This window comes from Staurois parvus, unplaced genomic scaffold (assembly GCF_062004578.1).
Source record: "Staurois parvus isolate SC_StPar_1 unplaced genomic scaffold, SC_StPar_1.0 ptg000267l, whole genome shotgun sequence".
Classification (NCBI taxonomy): domain Eukaryota; kingdom Metazoa; phylum Chordata; class Amphibia; order Anura; family Ranidae; genus Staurois; species Staurois parvus.
The window spans coordinates 1,160,236-1,178,385 of NW_028318063.1; the positions used below are offsets into that span (position 1 = coordinate 1,160,236).

Consider the following 18,150-nt stretch of genomic DNA (forward strand, 5'->3'; position numbering starts at 1 on the left):
CTTTTCTGCAACCCACCTCTTAGTTCAGCCCTTTGCCTTCTCTGGTCCCTCTGTACTGTGAAATAACTGAGCCCACAATCTCCTGCAGCCACTAGCCAGCAGCTTGTGTTGTTGATGATGGCCATTGGAGAGAGTGTCTCTTGGAGAAAAGTTAACAGCTGCCAGCTTGTACCGTGATCAGTTTCTGTTTTTCCAAATTGCAGTGCTGCAATTCAGCCATCATCATTCATACAAGCCACCATCTAATTTGGAGGAGATGATTACAGTAATAGATATCATCAAATCATGGGACCATAGAAGAAATTAAAAATTGCCCTGGTCCTTAAGGATATATACAGCCAGGTCCATAAATATTGGGACATTGACACAATTCTAGCATTTTTGGCTCTATACACCACCACAATGGATTTGAAATGAAACGAACAAGATGTGCTTTAACTGCAGACCGTCAGCTTTAATTTGAGGGTATTTACATTCAAATCAGGTGAATGGTGTAGGAATTACAGCAGTTTGCATATGTGCCTCCCACTTGTTAAGGGACCTAAAGTAATGGGACAATTGGCTTCTCAGCTGTTCCATGGCCAGTTGTGTGTTATTCCCTCATTATCCCAATTACAATGAGCAGATAAAAGGTCCAGAGTTCATTTCAAGTGTGCTATTTGCATTTGGAATCTGTTGCTGTCAACTCTCATGATGAGGTCCAAAAAGCTGTCACTATCAGTGAAGCAAGCCATCATTAGGCTGAAAAAACAAAACAAACCCATCAGAGAGATAGCAAAAACATTAGGCGTGGCCGAAACAACTGTTTGGAACATTCTTAAAAAGAAGGAACGCACCGGTGAGCTTAGCAACACCAAAAGACCTGGAAGACCACGGAAAACAACTGTGGTGGATGACCGAAGAATTCCTTCCCTGGTGAAGAAAACATCCTTCACAACAGTTGGCCAGATCAAGAACACTCTCTAGGAGGTAGGTGTATGTGTGCCAAAGTCAACAATAAAGAGAAGACTTCACCAGAGTGAATACAGAGGGTTCACCACAAGATGTAAACAATTGGTGAGCCTCAAAAACAGGAAGGCCAGATTAGAGTTTGCCAAACGACATCTAAAAAAGCCTTCACAGTTCTGGAACATTCTATGGACAGATGAGACCAAGATCAACTTGTACCAGAGTGATGGGAAAAGAAGAGTATGGAGAAGAAAAGGAACTGCTCATGATCCTAAGCATACCACCTCATCAGTGAAGCATGGTGGTGGTAGTGTCATGGCGTGCGCATGTATGGCTGCCAATGGAACTGGTTCTCTTGTATTTATTGATGATGTGACTGCTGACAAAAGCAGCAGGATGAATTCTGAAGTGTTTCGGGCAATATTATCTGCTACTATTCAGCCAAATGCTTCAGAACTCATTGGACTCCGCTTCACAGTGCAGATGGACAATGGCCCAAAGCATACTGCAAAAGCAACCAAAGAGTATTTTAAGGGAAAGAAGTGGAATGTTATGCAATGGCCAAGTCAATCACCTGACCTGAATCCGATTGAGCATGCATTTCACTTGGCCTGGCAGAGCATCACCAGGGATGAAACCCAGCGTCTGGTGATGTCTATGCGTTCCAGACTTCAGGCTGTAATTGACTGCAAAGGATTTGCAACCAAGTATTAAAAAGTGAAAGTTTGATTTTATGATTATTATTCTGTCCCATTACTTTTGGTCCCTTAACAAGTGGGAGGCACATATGCAAACTGTTGTAATTCCTACACCGTTCACCTGATTTGGATGTAAATGCCCTCAAATTAAAGCTGACAGTCTGCAGTTAAAGCACATCTTGTTTGTTTCATTTCAAATCCATTGTGGTGGTGTATAGAGCCAAAAATGTTAGAATTGTGTCGATGTCCCAATATTTATGGACCTGACTGTAGTTGTGAGAGTGGTTACTTGACAGCCTTTCAGATTTGAATCTCTAATGTAAGCACACAGCAGATGCCCTGGAAGTAATATAAGTTAGGCTGCCTGACAGAAAGACTTTAATTCTTTTGCTGTGAAATTTGAATATAAATGGCTCCACAGTCCCTGCAGCTACTGAGTTAGGTGAGAGTTTGTTTTAAAGCTCTCACCTAAGGAATATTCATATACTTGAATGTCTATATCCTGACCATGCAAGAAGAAACAGGAGCAATGCTGAAAGCAATTTACAGCACACACTGATTTTGGTAGCATAATTATTACTGTGGAATGTATGCTCTTTTGTTAATGAACATTAATTGTTAACAGACTGTTATGAGTAAAGTTCTGCTTTAAGAGATCATTGGAAAACGTGTTTACACATCCGTTTTTGTATATAACTTCTTATCTCCTGGTTTCTTATACTATATAATAATGGGTTGATAAATGGGGTAAGTATAGTATACAGTAAGGATATTACTTTGACATCATCAAGGTTGCTTTCTCCAGCTGGAACCATATATATGGCTATTAATGTTCCATAATATGTAAAGACGGTAATCAAATGGGAACTGCAAGTGGAAAAAGCTTTTTTTCTTCCTGTTGAGGAAGTAATTTTGAAAATGGTGTAAAATATACACATGTAAGATATACAGATTAATACAAAGGGCAGAAAGATGACCAATATGGCAAAAGCAAAGTCCTCCCACATTACAAATGTGACATCTGAAGATGAAATATGTAGGATAGGAGCAATATCACAGAAGAAATGGTTAATGATGTTGGAACCACAGAACCTCAGCTGGAACAAAAAAGCTATTTCACTTGGAATTAGAATAAAACCAGTAGCCCAGGAGAAGAAGATCAAGCTGAAACACATCCTATAGTCCATCAACGCAGAATAGCGCAGTGGCTGACAAATGGCTAAATACCGATCAAATGACATTGTTGTAAGAATTAAAGACTGGGTGAAAAGTGCAAGGCTATGAAAATAGTATTGAATAAAACAGCCCTGGAGAGTTACTATACCACCTTCTTGTAATATGATATATAACATGTTTGGTATAATGTTGGTGGTAAATAACAGGTCTGCCAAAGCCAAATGTTTAAGAAAAATGTACATGGGGACATGAAGGAGTTGATTTGCAGACACCAAAAAGATAATGAGTATATTTCCAAATAAAATGGCAATATAAACCAGAAGAACAAAGTTGAACAGTAGAATGTTAATGATGTAGGTATTTTCAAAACCACGGAGCAGAAACTTTGTGACTTCAGTCTCGTTTAGTTTACACATTCTTGAAAGAAAAAGAAGATACTATTAAACTGAAAAAGATGGATGAATAAGACTGCACATTTGAACTGTCAAATTACTAGACTAAAAAAACTGTTTTCTAAAAAAAATTACAAATTATCCAACATATTGAAATAAATGTACCAATTACTGAAAGGATGGGGTTCACAATTTCTACAGGTTCATAATTCACAACAAGTTTCTGTACAGCCGTAGTTTTTAATGTATGTCTTTGTAAAAGTGTTCCCCTAGTCATTTCAATAACATTCTTCGAAGTTGAGTTGACAGAAGTTCACACTGCTCATTTTGATTCTAACAAACCCACAGGAATAACTGGTGATACTCATGGCAGACATACTTGAAGTGGACCTAGAAGAAGACATATTTTTTCATTTTACATGTACAAGTAAATACTTGTGAAGTAATGTGTAAGTGTAATACTTCCAGGTATTTAATACCTCTTACAATACCATCCCTGTCAATACCTTAATTTGCGGTTTTCATTAGAGGATCAACACCATCTTTATTCAGTCATCATCTAGGCCCAGTATTTACCGACTCAGTATTTAAATCCTTGTGCCTGGGCAGCTATTGGCTCTGTTTAAGTATTCAAAATGTATCAGCTCTTGTTGCAGCCTCTCACCTTGAAAATTGATTAAAAGTTACAATGTTGTAGTTTGATCCCATTTAACATGGGGCAGACTCTGCTGATCCCCTACTTATGCAGGACAGACATGGACACAGCCCGCTCTGCTCCATGGGCAGTTGGATGTAAATGGACCAGCTGTCTGTTTACACCCAACTTCCCTCAGATCTGATCAGCCCAGATGGTGGGGAACGGATTCCCTTTCGTTTGTTCTTAGCAGATTGGGTTTGACTGGAGGTAGGTGGGTGTAAATGGGCACAAGTCAGTTTTCATCTGCCACTCCATAGAATATGCATTATACATTTATAAAAAGACCCCATTGTGTGTCTGAAATTCATAGTTGGACTTATTAACTTTTATTATAATGTTTGCAGATAACATTTCATCATAAGTTGCATGTAAAACATTTTGCCACATTTATAAACAAAATTTCCATTCAGATAGGGCTCTACATTAACTGAGTTACTCATCATTATCCAAAATATACCATTACCATTTCCATTTCTTTATAGGGAAGTCTAGGTTTATCTATAACATGGACAGTGCTGGAGCAACTTCTCATGAGATTCAAGATTATCAAGATCTTACTGGAAGGCCGTGGCATCACCATTGCCTAGGCACTGTAGGAGGAAGCTGGGGTGTAAAGTAGATATATTTTTTACATTTCTCTCCTCAGACATGCTTCTAAATGAATAGGCTGACTTAGCATTTTGGTTGGGACTTAAGAAGCTTATTTACAAAAGGTAAAAATGGCACGTTTGCTGGGGTTTGTTCTTTGGTTATAATCATTCCTTCAACCTTACAATGTATATGGAACAGCGTGAATACAGGCTATAAATATTTACGACTGCATACCTGGATTAACTTCATGATATATCTGATTGACTTACAGCTTTGAGAATATAGCTACCCCATACGTTAAACGACGGAGGTTCAGTTATCCTGCAAAATTCTTATGTCCAACCCTATATTAAAAGAAAAAAGATAGTGTTATTGTAAACAATTTATCAATTTTTAGTGAAGTCTAAAATAACATGTCAAGAGACCACATGGCCCCTTTATTTACAAAGCTCCGTAGCTCAAGCTAAAATATACACACAAATTAGTGCAGTGAGTTATCCCTTTATCCCCTCAATGCATCCATCTAAGGCAGGGTTTCTCAACCAGGGTTTCATGAAACCCTAGGCTTCCTCCAGAGGTTGCTAGGGGTCCCTCAGGCAATAAGCAATTTCTACCCTTCATATAATTTCCTATTGACACCAATTATCTTTTTATCTATCTGTAAGGGGGGAATTCTTCCCAGTGATCACTAATGTAAGGAGCATTCTTCCCACTGACCATTACACTAATGTACTGTGAGCTGTAAATATAATTAATAGCAGTGGTTCTCTGAAGCCAAAAAAGTATTACAAGGGTTCCTCCATGTTAAAAAGGGTGAAAAAGGATGATCTAAGGTTTCAGTCAGAGACAATATTGCCTCTAAGGACATAGAGTAACTACTGCTGTGCTCTCTATTTAAACAAACCTAAAGGGCTCTGGGAATTCCTTGTCATGTTTTTTTTAACAAAAATGGTATATATAGCTAGAACAAGTATAAGATGTTAGGGTAAAATGTAATAACTAATAAAAGAAATACAAACAAAAAAAAAAAAAAAAATCAACCCAAAAACCATATAGTTTCTTTTACCACAAATCCACCTGCTTTTCCTTGCTAGCTTAAACACAAACGTAAACCATCATTAATCAACCCTGAAATACATCCATCTATACTTGATCCTATTCATAAAAGTTGACATTTAATTACATTAAACAGTGGGATACTCACAGTTTATTGTTTGTATATTTATGTTTAGGCTGTAGGCATTCAATATGTACTTACTACCTGGGAAAATTGATGCTTCAAATACCAAGGACCTTTGAAAGGTTTTGTTTGAACCTTTTATGATGTCATAATGTAGTACTGTTCATGACTTTTATATACTCTTAGATGGAACCAATTATTCTAGACCCTATGTTCATTGACCCATAATAATTCCCTTAAGATATTCTAATGATCATAACAGATGAACAATAACAAATAGTGTAATTAAATGTGCATTGCTGGTAAATATAACACATCTCCTGTTCAATGCACCATGTGCCACGAGGGAGGAAAAGCAATTAAGCTCGATTAATCCTATTCAAATTCTTTTTTTTCACTTTGCGATCATTCTTCAAAATGATGCTATAGTACAGTGCCTTGAAAAAGTATTCATACCTCTTGAAATTTTCCACATTTTGTCATGTTACAACCAAAAACATAAATGTATTTTATTAGGATTTTATGTGATAGACCAACAAAAAGTGGCACATAATTGTGAAGTGGAAGGAAAATGATAAATGGTTTTCAACATTTTTTACAAATAAATATCTGAAAAGTGTGGTGTGTTTTTGTATTCAGCCCAGCTGAGTCAATACTGCTGCAATTCCAGCTGCAAGTCTTTTTGGGGATGTCTCTACCAGCTTTGCACATCTAGGGAGTTAAATTTTTGCCCATTCTTCTTTGCAAAATAGCTCAAGCTGTCAGATTGGATGGAGAACGTCTGTGAACAGCAATTTCAAGTCTTGCCACAGATTGTCAATTGGATTTAGGTCTGGACTTTGACTGGGCCATAATAACACATGAATATGTTTTGATCTAAACCATTCCATTGTAGCTCTGGGTGTATGTTGAGGGTTGTTGTCCTGCTGGAAGGTGAACCTCCGCCCCAGTCTCAAGTCTTTAGCAGATTCTAACAGGTTTTCTTCTAAGATTGCCTCCTATTTAGCTCCATCCATCTTCCCATCAACTTTGACCAGCTTCCCTGTCTCTGCTGAAGAAAAACATCCCCATAACATGATGCTGCCACTACCAGATTTCACGGTGGGAATGGTGTGTTCAGGGTGATGTGCAGTGTTAGTTTTTCACGTTTATACATGTTTTTGCCACATTTAGCGTTTTTCTGCTGCCAGGAAAGCTAAACATCTAGGGGAGTTCATGTGTACATGAGGCCTAAGGAAGGTTGGATTCTCGACAGACTTTCCATACCTCTGTGCATAAGGTAATTGTCAGGCGTGCATTGTCAAGCAGGCGCGTATGCTCAAAAATTGCATGCATGCTCAGCACTGGTTTTGGCGCCTAGTGGCCTACATAAATTGAAGCACTGCAGAAAGAGGTTGCTGAGTGTTCTTCAGCTTGTTCCTGTTTACCTAAGACCTGACCTACTGATTCTGCCTCACTGTTTATGACCTGGCTTGCCTTCTGGACACTGCTACCGCCTTCTGCCTTGTAACAGGTTGGCTCGGCTTTTACTGATACCAGCTTGTTTCCTGGACTTGTCTTTGCTTATTGATATGATACCACCCTGCCCAGTTGTTACTGTCCTCAGCTTGTTTCCTGGACATTATTTGGCTCTTCATCCAGTGCAACATTGTTCCTATGCCTGGTTCTTGTCTGGAGATTTTCATCTCCTAGTTCTACACATCTGGCTGCAACAGATCCAGCTCAGCTTGTAAACTCTGATGCTCATGCCACTCTGTGCCCTCACATTCTGTCACCACTTTCTGGAGTGCTGGGCAGACGGTGCAAGAGGATCCCCCTCATTTACTCAGTCCCTGCCAAGTACATGGTAGTACAGTGATGAGTTATGAACTTCAAGTTCCAACTTTATTCAAGCAGTTCATATGTCACCATGTCATGCATGATTTTATCAGTCTTTAGTGCGTATGTATCATACTTTTGCACACATGCCCCGATAGCAAGGTTTAACCGAACGTCAGTGTGAACGATGGATTGTAAATGTGAACATACACAAACAAATAATATTTAATGCTACAATGAACTCTGGCCATAAAAGTTTATAAGCAACCTTGTTGTGGGTCATATGTGTGCTATGTTTGTAATTGACCTTGAGATCACAGTACACCACAGTCTTGGATTATGAATTTTGATGAAAGCTTCTTGAGATTGAATATTTATGGAGTACCATATTAGCAGACCACTGATTACTCTCTATATTACATAGTGAGCCAAAGTGAAAAAGTCCATCCAGTTCTACCAATATAAGACAAAAAATAGAAAACCTCCATATACACAATCCTATAGCCAAAGTTGATCCAGAAAAAGGCCAAAAAAAAAAAAATAAAGCATGGTCCAATTTGCTCCAGCGGGGGGTAAAAAATGCTTCCTGATCCCTCAAGAGACAATAGGATATTCCCTAGATCACGGGTGTCAAACTGATGGCCCTCCAGCTGCTGCCAAACTACAAGTCCCATGAGGCATTGCAAGACTGACAGTTACAAGCATGACTCCCAAAGGCAGATGCATGATGGGGAGTTTCGCAACAGCTGGAGGGCCACTTTGACACCCCTGTCCTAGATAAACTTTCCCTGGTGTTATTACCTATAAATGTTAGTTTACAGTTATATTTTGTGCATTTATAAATGCATCCTGCTCTTTTTAAAAAAAATCTACTGAGCTGGCGAGAACTAGCTCTTGAGGAAGTCTGTTCCACAATTTCACAGCTTACTTCTGAGTCCCCCTTGTCCTCTGTAAGGACCTAAAATAGAATAACTCTACACCAAGTTTGCTATATGGACCACTCATGTATTTACAGTAATAGTAATATTCAAATATCTGATTCTAGCATAGGGAAAAAATAGTTCAGTCTCAGGGAGCTTAACACATGGTCACGCAATGAAATCGGTGGTGTCAGCAGGAAGTGTTGATAGTTTTAAAAAAACTCCTAGATGGGCATCTTAGTGAACATAATACACAGGTACTGTGTATGGGAAATGGCAGTGACACAAATACACACAGACTGGTTGAACTGGATGGACTGGTGTCTTTACTCAACCTTACAAACTTTGTAACTATGTAAAATCTTCAGCACTGGAACTGAGAGGAAGCAAGGCACAAGGCACTAGAGAAAGGAGTATGACATCTTCTTTTGCAAGCATCTAGCAGGTATGATATTTTTTTTACATACTGACAGGGTCACTTTGGGAAGATATAATAGTGAAGGTCTGCGTCCAGCACCCAATAATTTAATACAGAAATTACTTCAAGTTGCAGTATGAGTTTTTAAAACATATTCAGGTAAATGTAATGTGATTCTCTAGATAGCCCGCAATGATGGCAAGAGTGAAACTTTTAGGTTCCATTTACACCTACTAATGGGCTGCCTAATGCATCAAAATGCACACCATATTGCACTGTAGCATGTTACTTGTCCATTGAATTGCATTGGATTGTGGTGTGCTGCAGCTCAGGTGGGATTCAGAATGAAAAAAACTGCAGCACTCCAATATGCATTATCTGAGTTGACATGCATTATTGCAATGCAAAAGTGTAAATCTGGTCTTAGCCTTCCTTAGAAGCTGTGTTCAGTTATCAGTTATTCCAGGACCTAGAAACAGCGGTCATAGTGCTACCCCTATCTATATGATTTTCACTTAGAGTGTAAGTTTTTACTACTGCATAAAGAAAAATGGAACTGAGTGGCAATAGTGATGGCAGAAACTAAACCTGCAGTCTGAGAAGGTCTAATTCCTGATCTTTAGACATATCTGATAATACAGTATCCTACTTCAGGACCTAAGTATTTCTGATGTCATTTTTTAACTCTGAAGTGATTTCCAATTGTAGTATATATTTTTTTTACCTCTAAATAAAGTATAATTTCATATATTCATATATATATATATATATATATATATATATATCCTGTAATAATTTTCATTCCTTTTCAGGTTGTAGTAAATTTAGTAACAGCCACTGGTGACAATGAGTAGCCTGATAATAATAGTGGTCTGCAGGATAAAGGGCTATATTAGATAGAAAAGGGTAAATTTTTATTTTTGGCCAATGGCATACAGTGTGTTGCTTGGTGTAAACGTTTACACAGAGTTGTAGAGTCCTTCTTCCTCCTCTTCTAATGCTGTATTATTTTCCTGTCTGCTTGATGTGCCCCACCAACCTGTCACTCCATCCTGAAATTTTCTACATTTACTACTCGCACATGCACAGTGCGATGCCTCGGGAGAGGCAGAACTCATCCATGCTTTACCTAAAGAAAGAAAATACAGGTGTACCTCGGTTTATGAACGCCTCGGTTAACATAATTTTCAGTTTACAAATGAAAATCCATTGAAACTAATGCCTAGGTTTACGCATTTTTTACGAATTGTTTTCACAATACAAAGTGTATGTCAGTGCCAATTCTTAAATGCAATTGCCGTTTTTTTTTTTCTTCACTATAGCTCACAGAATTAGCTCTCAGTTTCCCAGAGCTAAAGGAAACTGTTTCTTTTAAGAAACTAAAAGGAAACATTGTTTTTTTTTTTAACTCAGGAAAATCTTTTAGCTGGGGGGGAAAGTGACAGCTGATTCTGTGAGCTATAGTGAAGAAAAAAAAAAAGCCGGTAATTACATTTAAAAACCGTCACTGACCTATAGTGACAGTGACTTCTTTTTTTTTTTACTTTTTTCTGACGTCCGCAACAAATTAATTGGTTTTCAATGCATTCCTATGGGTAACCACATTTCGGTTTACGCAATATTTTTCGCAATACGAATGTCCTGGAGAACGCATTAAATTCGTAAACCAAGGTACACCTGTAGTTTAGTAGGGTTACTGTCCCACGAAGGCGAGTGAGTCAAACAACAGTCCACAATGTTGAGTGAATATTCATAACTAAGAGGATTGCTGGGCAGTTGTAAAAACAAATTGAAATATAAAGTCATGCAATCAACAATCCAAAACCATTTATAAAGGAGAAATGGGCCTTGGAAAGTTATGAAAATAGAGGAGCATAAGATGGATCTGTGTCTATTTTCAACTATTGTGATATTTGAGGATTTTGCTCAAGGTATAGTGCTTTCCAGTAAGGCCCAGGTTAACACCTATGCAGTCTGCTTTTTGTCCATTTTGCAGTGCTTTCGCAGTTCGGTTTGCATTTTTCTACATGTGTTTTTACTGCGTTTTGCGTTTCATTCAGCTTTTTTTTTTTAAAGTTGAATTTCTTTTTTGTTGCTTGGCACAATAAAAATGCAAAACACAGCAAAAAAAAGTAAAAAAACGCACTACCATGCAATTTAGCAGCTTCTCCATTGAACTCATTTGTAGCAAAAACACTGCTTTTTGCTTTTAAAAAAAGTCCCTGACCCTTTCCAAAAACGCAGCAGCTCAAAAAAGCATAGATGTGAACATGTTCCATAGGAATCTATGTTAAATGGATTGTAGTGTGTTTCTGCAAAAAGAAATAAAAACGCATTGGTGTGAACGGAGCCTACGTTCAGACCGACAGCAAAATACTGTTTCAGGCCTTGTGGCCCAGTTTTATGTAAAGGAAAAGTTGAAATGTAACTTACAATGTTAACCTCGCAGAGGTTTCCAACTCCACTTCAAAACAAAAATGAAAAACGACTTTAAGCTACATGGCCTCTTCCTGCAGTATCACTTCTCTGGCCTCAAGCTTAGACCCCTTTTTTCTCCTTCAGAACAATTCACAGCACCCTGTGCTCAAATACAAATTCTGTACCATTCTCTTGCAGCTCCCTGTGGTACTGGCCCACACTCACACCAGGGTGGACCTCCTGGGTTGAGCCCAAAACCCATCACTGTAATAGCTTTGATTATAAAGGCTGTGCACACCTGAACACACACCCTTCTGGTCCCCAGGAAAACTTGGACTGAGGGTTAAGCCAGCCATACACGGGTCAAATTCTGAAAGAATTTTCTATCAAAAATTTCTTCTAAGAATTTTCATTCGAATTTTGCACCATTAGTGGGTCACAGAAACATCTGGTTTTCATGTGACCATCGAATATGAGTGATCGGGCACGTTGGACGTTTTTTGAAAACCAAATTAATTTCGAATCAATGATGGGAGACCCCACCGATCTCAGTCCCAGCTTCTCTGCAGCTCCCCACTTTGTCCAGCCTATTTGTAGGAAGAGGAGCCGGCTACGTCTAGCTCACACCCGGACATCCCACCAGTCTGATCCCAGCCCGGTCCTCAGAGAACATCGGGTGGTCTGTGGGGGGATGTGATCAGAGCACTGCCACAGTCCCGGACTGGACAGACTACAGAGGGGAACCTGATCCTTGGGTTGTAGATCTGCGAGCACTGGACACCCTCAATACCGAGGTGAGTCCCCATTACCGACCTGCACTGCTAAACTTCCTGTATATGTAATATGAAGGATGATATGCTTGGTCTGTGTATAGAGACGAGGAGCCCGGAACAGCCTGAGTCTGATTCCTGAGACCTCTCTCTCTGGATTAGGACCCTTTAACACTAGCACTCTACAGTCTGCGGACCCTGATGTAAAGGGGAACACTGCTGACTTTGTTGAAAGGGGGGACTTTGGTGACCAAAGACCACCTTACATCAGAGTTACCCTTTACATCACGGTCTGCAGAGGTCTCCCATGCACTGTAATGGGTTACCCGGCAGATTCTGATGTAAAGGAGAACTCTGATGTAAGGGGAACTCTGGGGACTCTTGTGTAAGAGGGGTTTACATCAAAGACCCCCTTACAACAGAGTTCCCCTTTATATCAAAGTCTGCAGCATTCCCCTTTACACATATAAAAGTATTTATATAAAAATATTTTAACAAGAAAAAAAAAAAGTCGGTATTACGGGGGGAAGGGGCTTCAGAATTCTCCGCCTATAGGGGCCTGAGAAATCTGGCCCTGTTTATGCCATTATTTCTTGAAACAATGTTTTTGGTTAATAGTGACTATTTCAGGCAGAAAAAGCAATAGGAAATCAGAAGTGGGACTTTAAACATGTCCCTGAGGTTCGTGCAAATATATCAAGAAACCAAGGAATACGTATATATAAAATAACATTTTTTATTAGATTTACATATAAAAATATTTTTACATATATGACATCTTTTCAAGAAATTGGGTACGTTGAGTGCATAGGTCAACGCGTTTCGCGGGTATGCCCGCTTCCTCAGGACCCAAGAATTTTTACTTTAACGTACAAATAGATAAATGTATTAAACTCTTCCAAAGCGCTATAGGAATAGATGATCAAAATAAAAACTTGAGATGAAGATGGAATAATGGTGTCACTTTGTACTTGCTGGCCCAAATGAGTCACCCATAACAAATCAGGGCCAAAGGATTGAACAAATACTCAAATATATTGAGAGAAATTAGACGAGCATAGATGAATAACCAATGCGGTCCACCGAAGGAGTACACAGAGATCCCTGGTAGCTTTCAACACAGATATCTAAAGTAGTAGTAAGAAGTGGCTATGATCCAAGAATAGGATAAATTTGCTCCCCCTTGGGGGTCGATAGTAGTAGTAAGAGGTAACTATAATCCAAAGTGGAAAAAGAAATGCCTGGTGGTGGATGGATTCCAGTCTGTAATAAAACTGGAAGCTCACATCAGACCACCAGTAGGTTACACATATAGCCAGCGTTCAATAAAACCAACACAGTTGTTTGTTACAATAAGCCACATATACTATTTGTGTAATGTTTTTATTATACTTACATGGTTAATATTTTAATATCTTTAATAGTAACTCGCCTGTTGGTACTTCAGCGGAAGCGGATTTTAAGTGAGCTTAAAGTGCATGTCGATAAACCGTCTATGGGAATTTAACCACGAATACATTGGGTATTGTCCCTGTTATGTATACATTTTATTGCCAAAAGTATTGGGACACCCCTCCAAATCATTGGATTCAGGTGTTCCAGTCATCTCCATGGCCACAGGTGTATAACATCAAGCACCTAGGCATGCAGATTGCTTCTACAAACATTTGTGAAAGAATGGGTCGCTCTCAGGAGCTCAGTGAATTCAAGTATGGTACCGTGATAGGTTGCCGGCTGTGCAACAAATCCATCCGTGACATTTCCTTGCTACTAAATATTCCATGCTCAACTGTTAGTGGTATTATGACAAAGTGGAAGCAACTGGGAACTGTCACGAATCCACGGTCACCGCCACCAACATGCGACAATTGCACGACCGCGACTAACAGTAATACGTCACGCCCACGGCGTCAGACCCAAGACCTTCTCACCAAACTCGTGACGAAGGACCGGCCGATCTAAAACTGCGGTGCGACGCGCGTAACAAGGCACAGCGATTGCCCAGCTAATGGACTACAATCGGTGCCTGCAGCCTAAATGCGCTTGTTACTGGGTCGGGTTAATTACGCAACTAACCCTCTACTGCCACCACCACTTTTGTCGGAGACTGGGAAACTCCTGTTATCAAATATACACTATAATGATTGAAATATTGATCTACAGTCAGGTCCATAAATATTGGGACATCGACACAATTCTAACATTTTTGGCTCTATACACCACCACAATGGATTTGAAATGAAACAAACAAGATGTGCTTTAACTGCAAACTGTCAGCTTTAATTTGAGGGTATTTACATCCAAATCAGGTGAACGGTGTAGGAATTACAGTTTGCATATGTGCCTCCCACTTGTTAAGGGACCAAAAGTAATGGGACAATTGGCTTCTCAGCTGTTCCATGGCCATGTGTGTGTTATTCCCTCATTATCCCAATTACAATGAGCAGATAAAAGGTCCAGAGTTCATTTTAAGTGTGCTATTTGCATTTGGAATCTGTTGCTGTCAACTCTCAAGGTGAGATCCAAAGAGCTGTCACTATCAGTGAAGCAAGCCATCAATAGGCTGAAAAAACAAAACAAACCCATCAGAGAGATAGCAAAAACATTAGGCATGGCCAAAACAACTGTTTGGAACATTCTTAAAGAGAAGGAACGCACCGGTGAGCTCAGCAACACCAAAAGACCTGGAAGACCACGGAAAACAACTGTGGTGGATGACCGAAGAATTCTTTCCCTGGTGGAGAAAAACACCCTTCACAACAGTTGGCCAGATCAAGAACACTCTCCAGGAGGTAGGTGTATGTGTGTCAAAGTCAACAATCAAGAGAAGACTTCACCAGAATGAATACAGAGGGTTCACCACAAGATGGAAACCATTGGTGAGCCTCAAAAACAGGAAGGCCAGATTAGAGTTTGCCAAACGACATCTAAAAAAGCCTTCACAGTTCTGGAACAACATCCTATGGACAGATGAGACCAAGATCAACTTGTACCAGAGTGATGGGAAGAGAAGAGTATGGAGAAGGAAAGGAACTGCTCATGATCCTAAGCATACCACCTCATCAGTGAAGCATGGTGGTGGTAGTGTCATGGCGTGGGCATGTATGGCTGCCAATGGAACTGGTTCTCTTGTATTTATTGATGATGTGACTGCTGACAAAAGCAGCAGGATGAATTCTGAAGTGTTTCGGGCAATATTATCTGCTCATATTCAGCCAAATGCTTCACAACTCATTGGACGCTTCACAGTGCAGATGGACAATGACCCAAAGCATACTGCAAAAGCAACCAAAGAGTTTTTTAAGGGAAAGACAAAACTGAAGGGAAAATGCCCCAAGAACAAGCAGGAACTGAAGACAGTTGCAGTAGAGGCCTGGCAGAGCATCACCAGGGATGAAACCCAGCGTCTGGTGATGTCTATGCGTTCCAGACTTCAGGCTGTAATTGACTGCAAAGGATTTGCAACCAAGTATTAAAAAGTGAAAGTCTGATTTATGATTATTATTCTGTCCCATTACTTTTGGTCCCTTAACAAGTGGGAGGCACATATGCAAACTGTTGTAATTCCTACACCGTTCACCTGATTTGGATGTAAATACCCTCAAATTAAAGCTGACAGTTTGCAGTTAAAGCACATCTTGTTTGTTTCATTTCAAATCCATTGTGGTGGTGTATAGAGCCAAAAATGTTAGAATTGTGTCGATGTCCCAATATTTATGGACCTGACTGTATATAGCACGGCCCGCGGACCTGTTATATAGAGATATATCTATATATATAGAGGTATACCAAACAGTAGCGTCTCTTCAAAGGCAGGGATTCGTGAATTGCAAATAAGTGCTTAGAAACAGTTTAACACTTTCAGAAAGAAAGATTTATTACTAAAAGGGTCAAACAGGTGCGATACAATATTTACAAAGAGGGATTTGCTTTGGTGTTAATGAAATTAACATGTGCACTAGATGGGAAACAATGGGACAACTCCCAAAACAGAAATGGTTTTACAGGTGGAGACCAATGACATTTTTTTCCCTACTCATCTTTTCTGACTGTTCAATACTTTTGCATTTGGCTAGGGTCAATGTCACTACTGGCAGCATGAGGTGATACCTGGACCCTACAGAGGTTGCACAGGCAGTCCAACTCCTCCAGGATGGCACATCAATACGTGCCATTGCCAGAAGGTTTGCTGTGTCTCTCAGCACAGTCTCAAGAGCAGGGAGGAGACTCCAGGAGACAGGCAGTTACTCTAGGAGAGCTGGACAGGGCCTTAGATGGTCCTCAACCCATCAGCAGGACCGGTATCTGCTCCTTTATGCAAGGAGAAACAGGATGAGCAATGCCAGAGCCCTACAAAATGACCTCCAGCAGGCCACTGGTGTGAATGTCTCTGACCAAACAATCAGAAACAGACTACATGAGGGTGGCCTGAGGGCCCAAGGTCCTCAATTGGCATTTGCCATTGAACACCAAAATTGCCAGGTCCGCCACTGGCACCCTGTGATTTTCACAGATGAGAGCAGGTTCACCCTAAGCACGTGACAGTTGTGAAATGGTCTGGAGAAGCCGTGAAGAACGTTATGCTGCCTGTAACATCGTTCCACATGACCGTTTTGGTGTGGGTCAGTGATGGTCTGGGGAGACATATCTATGGAGGGATGCACAGACCTCTACAGGCTAGACAATGGCCTTTAGGTTGCCATATTGCATTTTGTACAGAAAATTACAGTGCTGCAGATTGAAAATGAAAGGTAAATTTTAATATTTAATTTTAACAATGGTATATGTTTCAAATACATATTTTTTTCCTCAAAAATGGAGTTACCTTTTACCATGCTCAATAAGTAAAAGATGTGTGTGTTTGTGAAATAAAACTTATTATAATGAAGTAGATAAAGCTCACAACATTTAGTAGCTGTCAGGGATCCTGTCGCCGTGCAGCGGTGCGACAGCTCCCCTCGAGTCACAACGGTGCGAGTGTGCAGGCGCAGGAGCGTGCGGCCGCACATGTGCGGTAGCGCGGAAACCTCGCGCATGCGCAGTAAGCGCACACATCACGTCTGGTGGGCTATTTAAAACTGCTTCATAGTAAAATCACTGCCTTCTTGTCCAATACGTTCCTGCATACATTCCTGATCCTGATACCTGTATTCTGCATTACTCGACTAAGAAAGAACTCTGCCTGCACTGACCCCGCCTATCTCTGACCATTCTTATGCCTGCTCCTCTTGTACTTATCTGTCCGCTTGTTACCGACCCGGCCTGCCTGACTCTGCTGTATTATTCTGCCTGCATCTGCACCTGACCTGCATCTTGTCAACTACCATATCCACCTTCCGCTGCTCCCACGGCTCTGCATCTTGATCACCGCCATACCTGTCAGCCACCGCAGCCCCGCACTGGTGCTCGGTCCCAAGATCTGCACCCTGGCTGCCGCCACACCTGCTCCCTGCTGCACCTACATTCCTGCACCCGCACCTGGCTTGTGTCCGGATCTCCTGGGTCCACAGCTACCTGCTGACAACTGCAAGATATACGCGGCACTCCTGCCCCTCCTGGCTCTGCGCCCCTATTCCCACTTTCAGGGGCTCCGAGCAGGAGTTGTAAGAGGATGCCCTCTCTCCACTTCCGGCTCCCCAACCAGGTACGTGACAGTAGCCATTCATGTAGAGTCCAAAATATTCCCAAGAATTCACAGGTTTTTGCTCATAACTGTTTGATTAACAATGATCAATTTTATATAACCTTTACCTGTAAATGTTAAGGAGTATGAACACTAATGCCATAAACTAACATGAAATAGTCTATTTTTGCAAAGTATGGATAAATCTAGCAAATGTAATTAGATGTTACAACAAATATCAGTGATTTAATTTTCTCTAGTTCCTGCCTGTTCCCCAAAGGTTTCAGAAAGCAAAGAAAAATACAACAGTGGCAAAGGCAAATTGCTCTCCAAGGATCAACCCAAACACAAACATGCACAGTACAGAAAGATAGTCCCAAGACAATGCTTGTTTGGAGCTTGTTATCTTCTTATTGTATCAAAGGAGATATCACATCTGTTTCATCACTTATTAGAAATAAAAGTAAAACTGAAATGTATTCAAAAATTAACATATTACTA

General features: G+C 40.3%; 1 protein-coding gene across 1 annotated transcript; it reads right to left on the reverse strand.

Annotated features, from left to right (window-relative positions):
• Positions 1 to 2,302: 2,302 nt before the first annotated feature.
• LOC149459241 (olfactory receptor 10A3-like) lies at positions 2,303 to 3,238 on the reverse strand. The gene has a single exon (XM_089681433.1). The coding sequence runs from the start codon at positions 3,236 to 3,238 to the stop codon at positions 2,303 to 2,305; it is 936 nt and encodes a 311-aa protein (XP_089537559.1).
• Between the last annotated feature and the right edge of the window lie 14,912 nt (positions 3,239 to 18,150).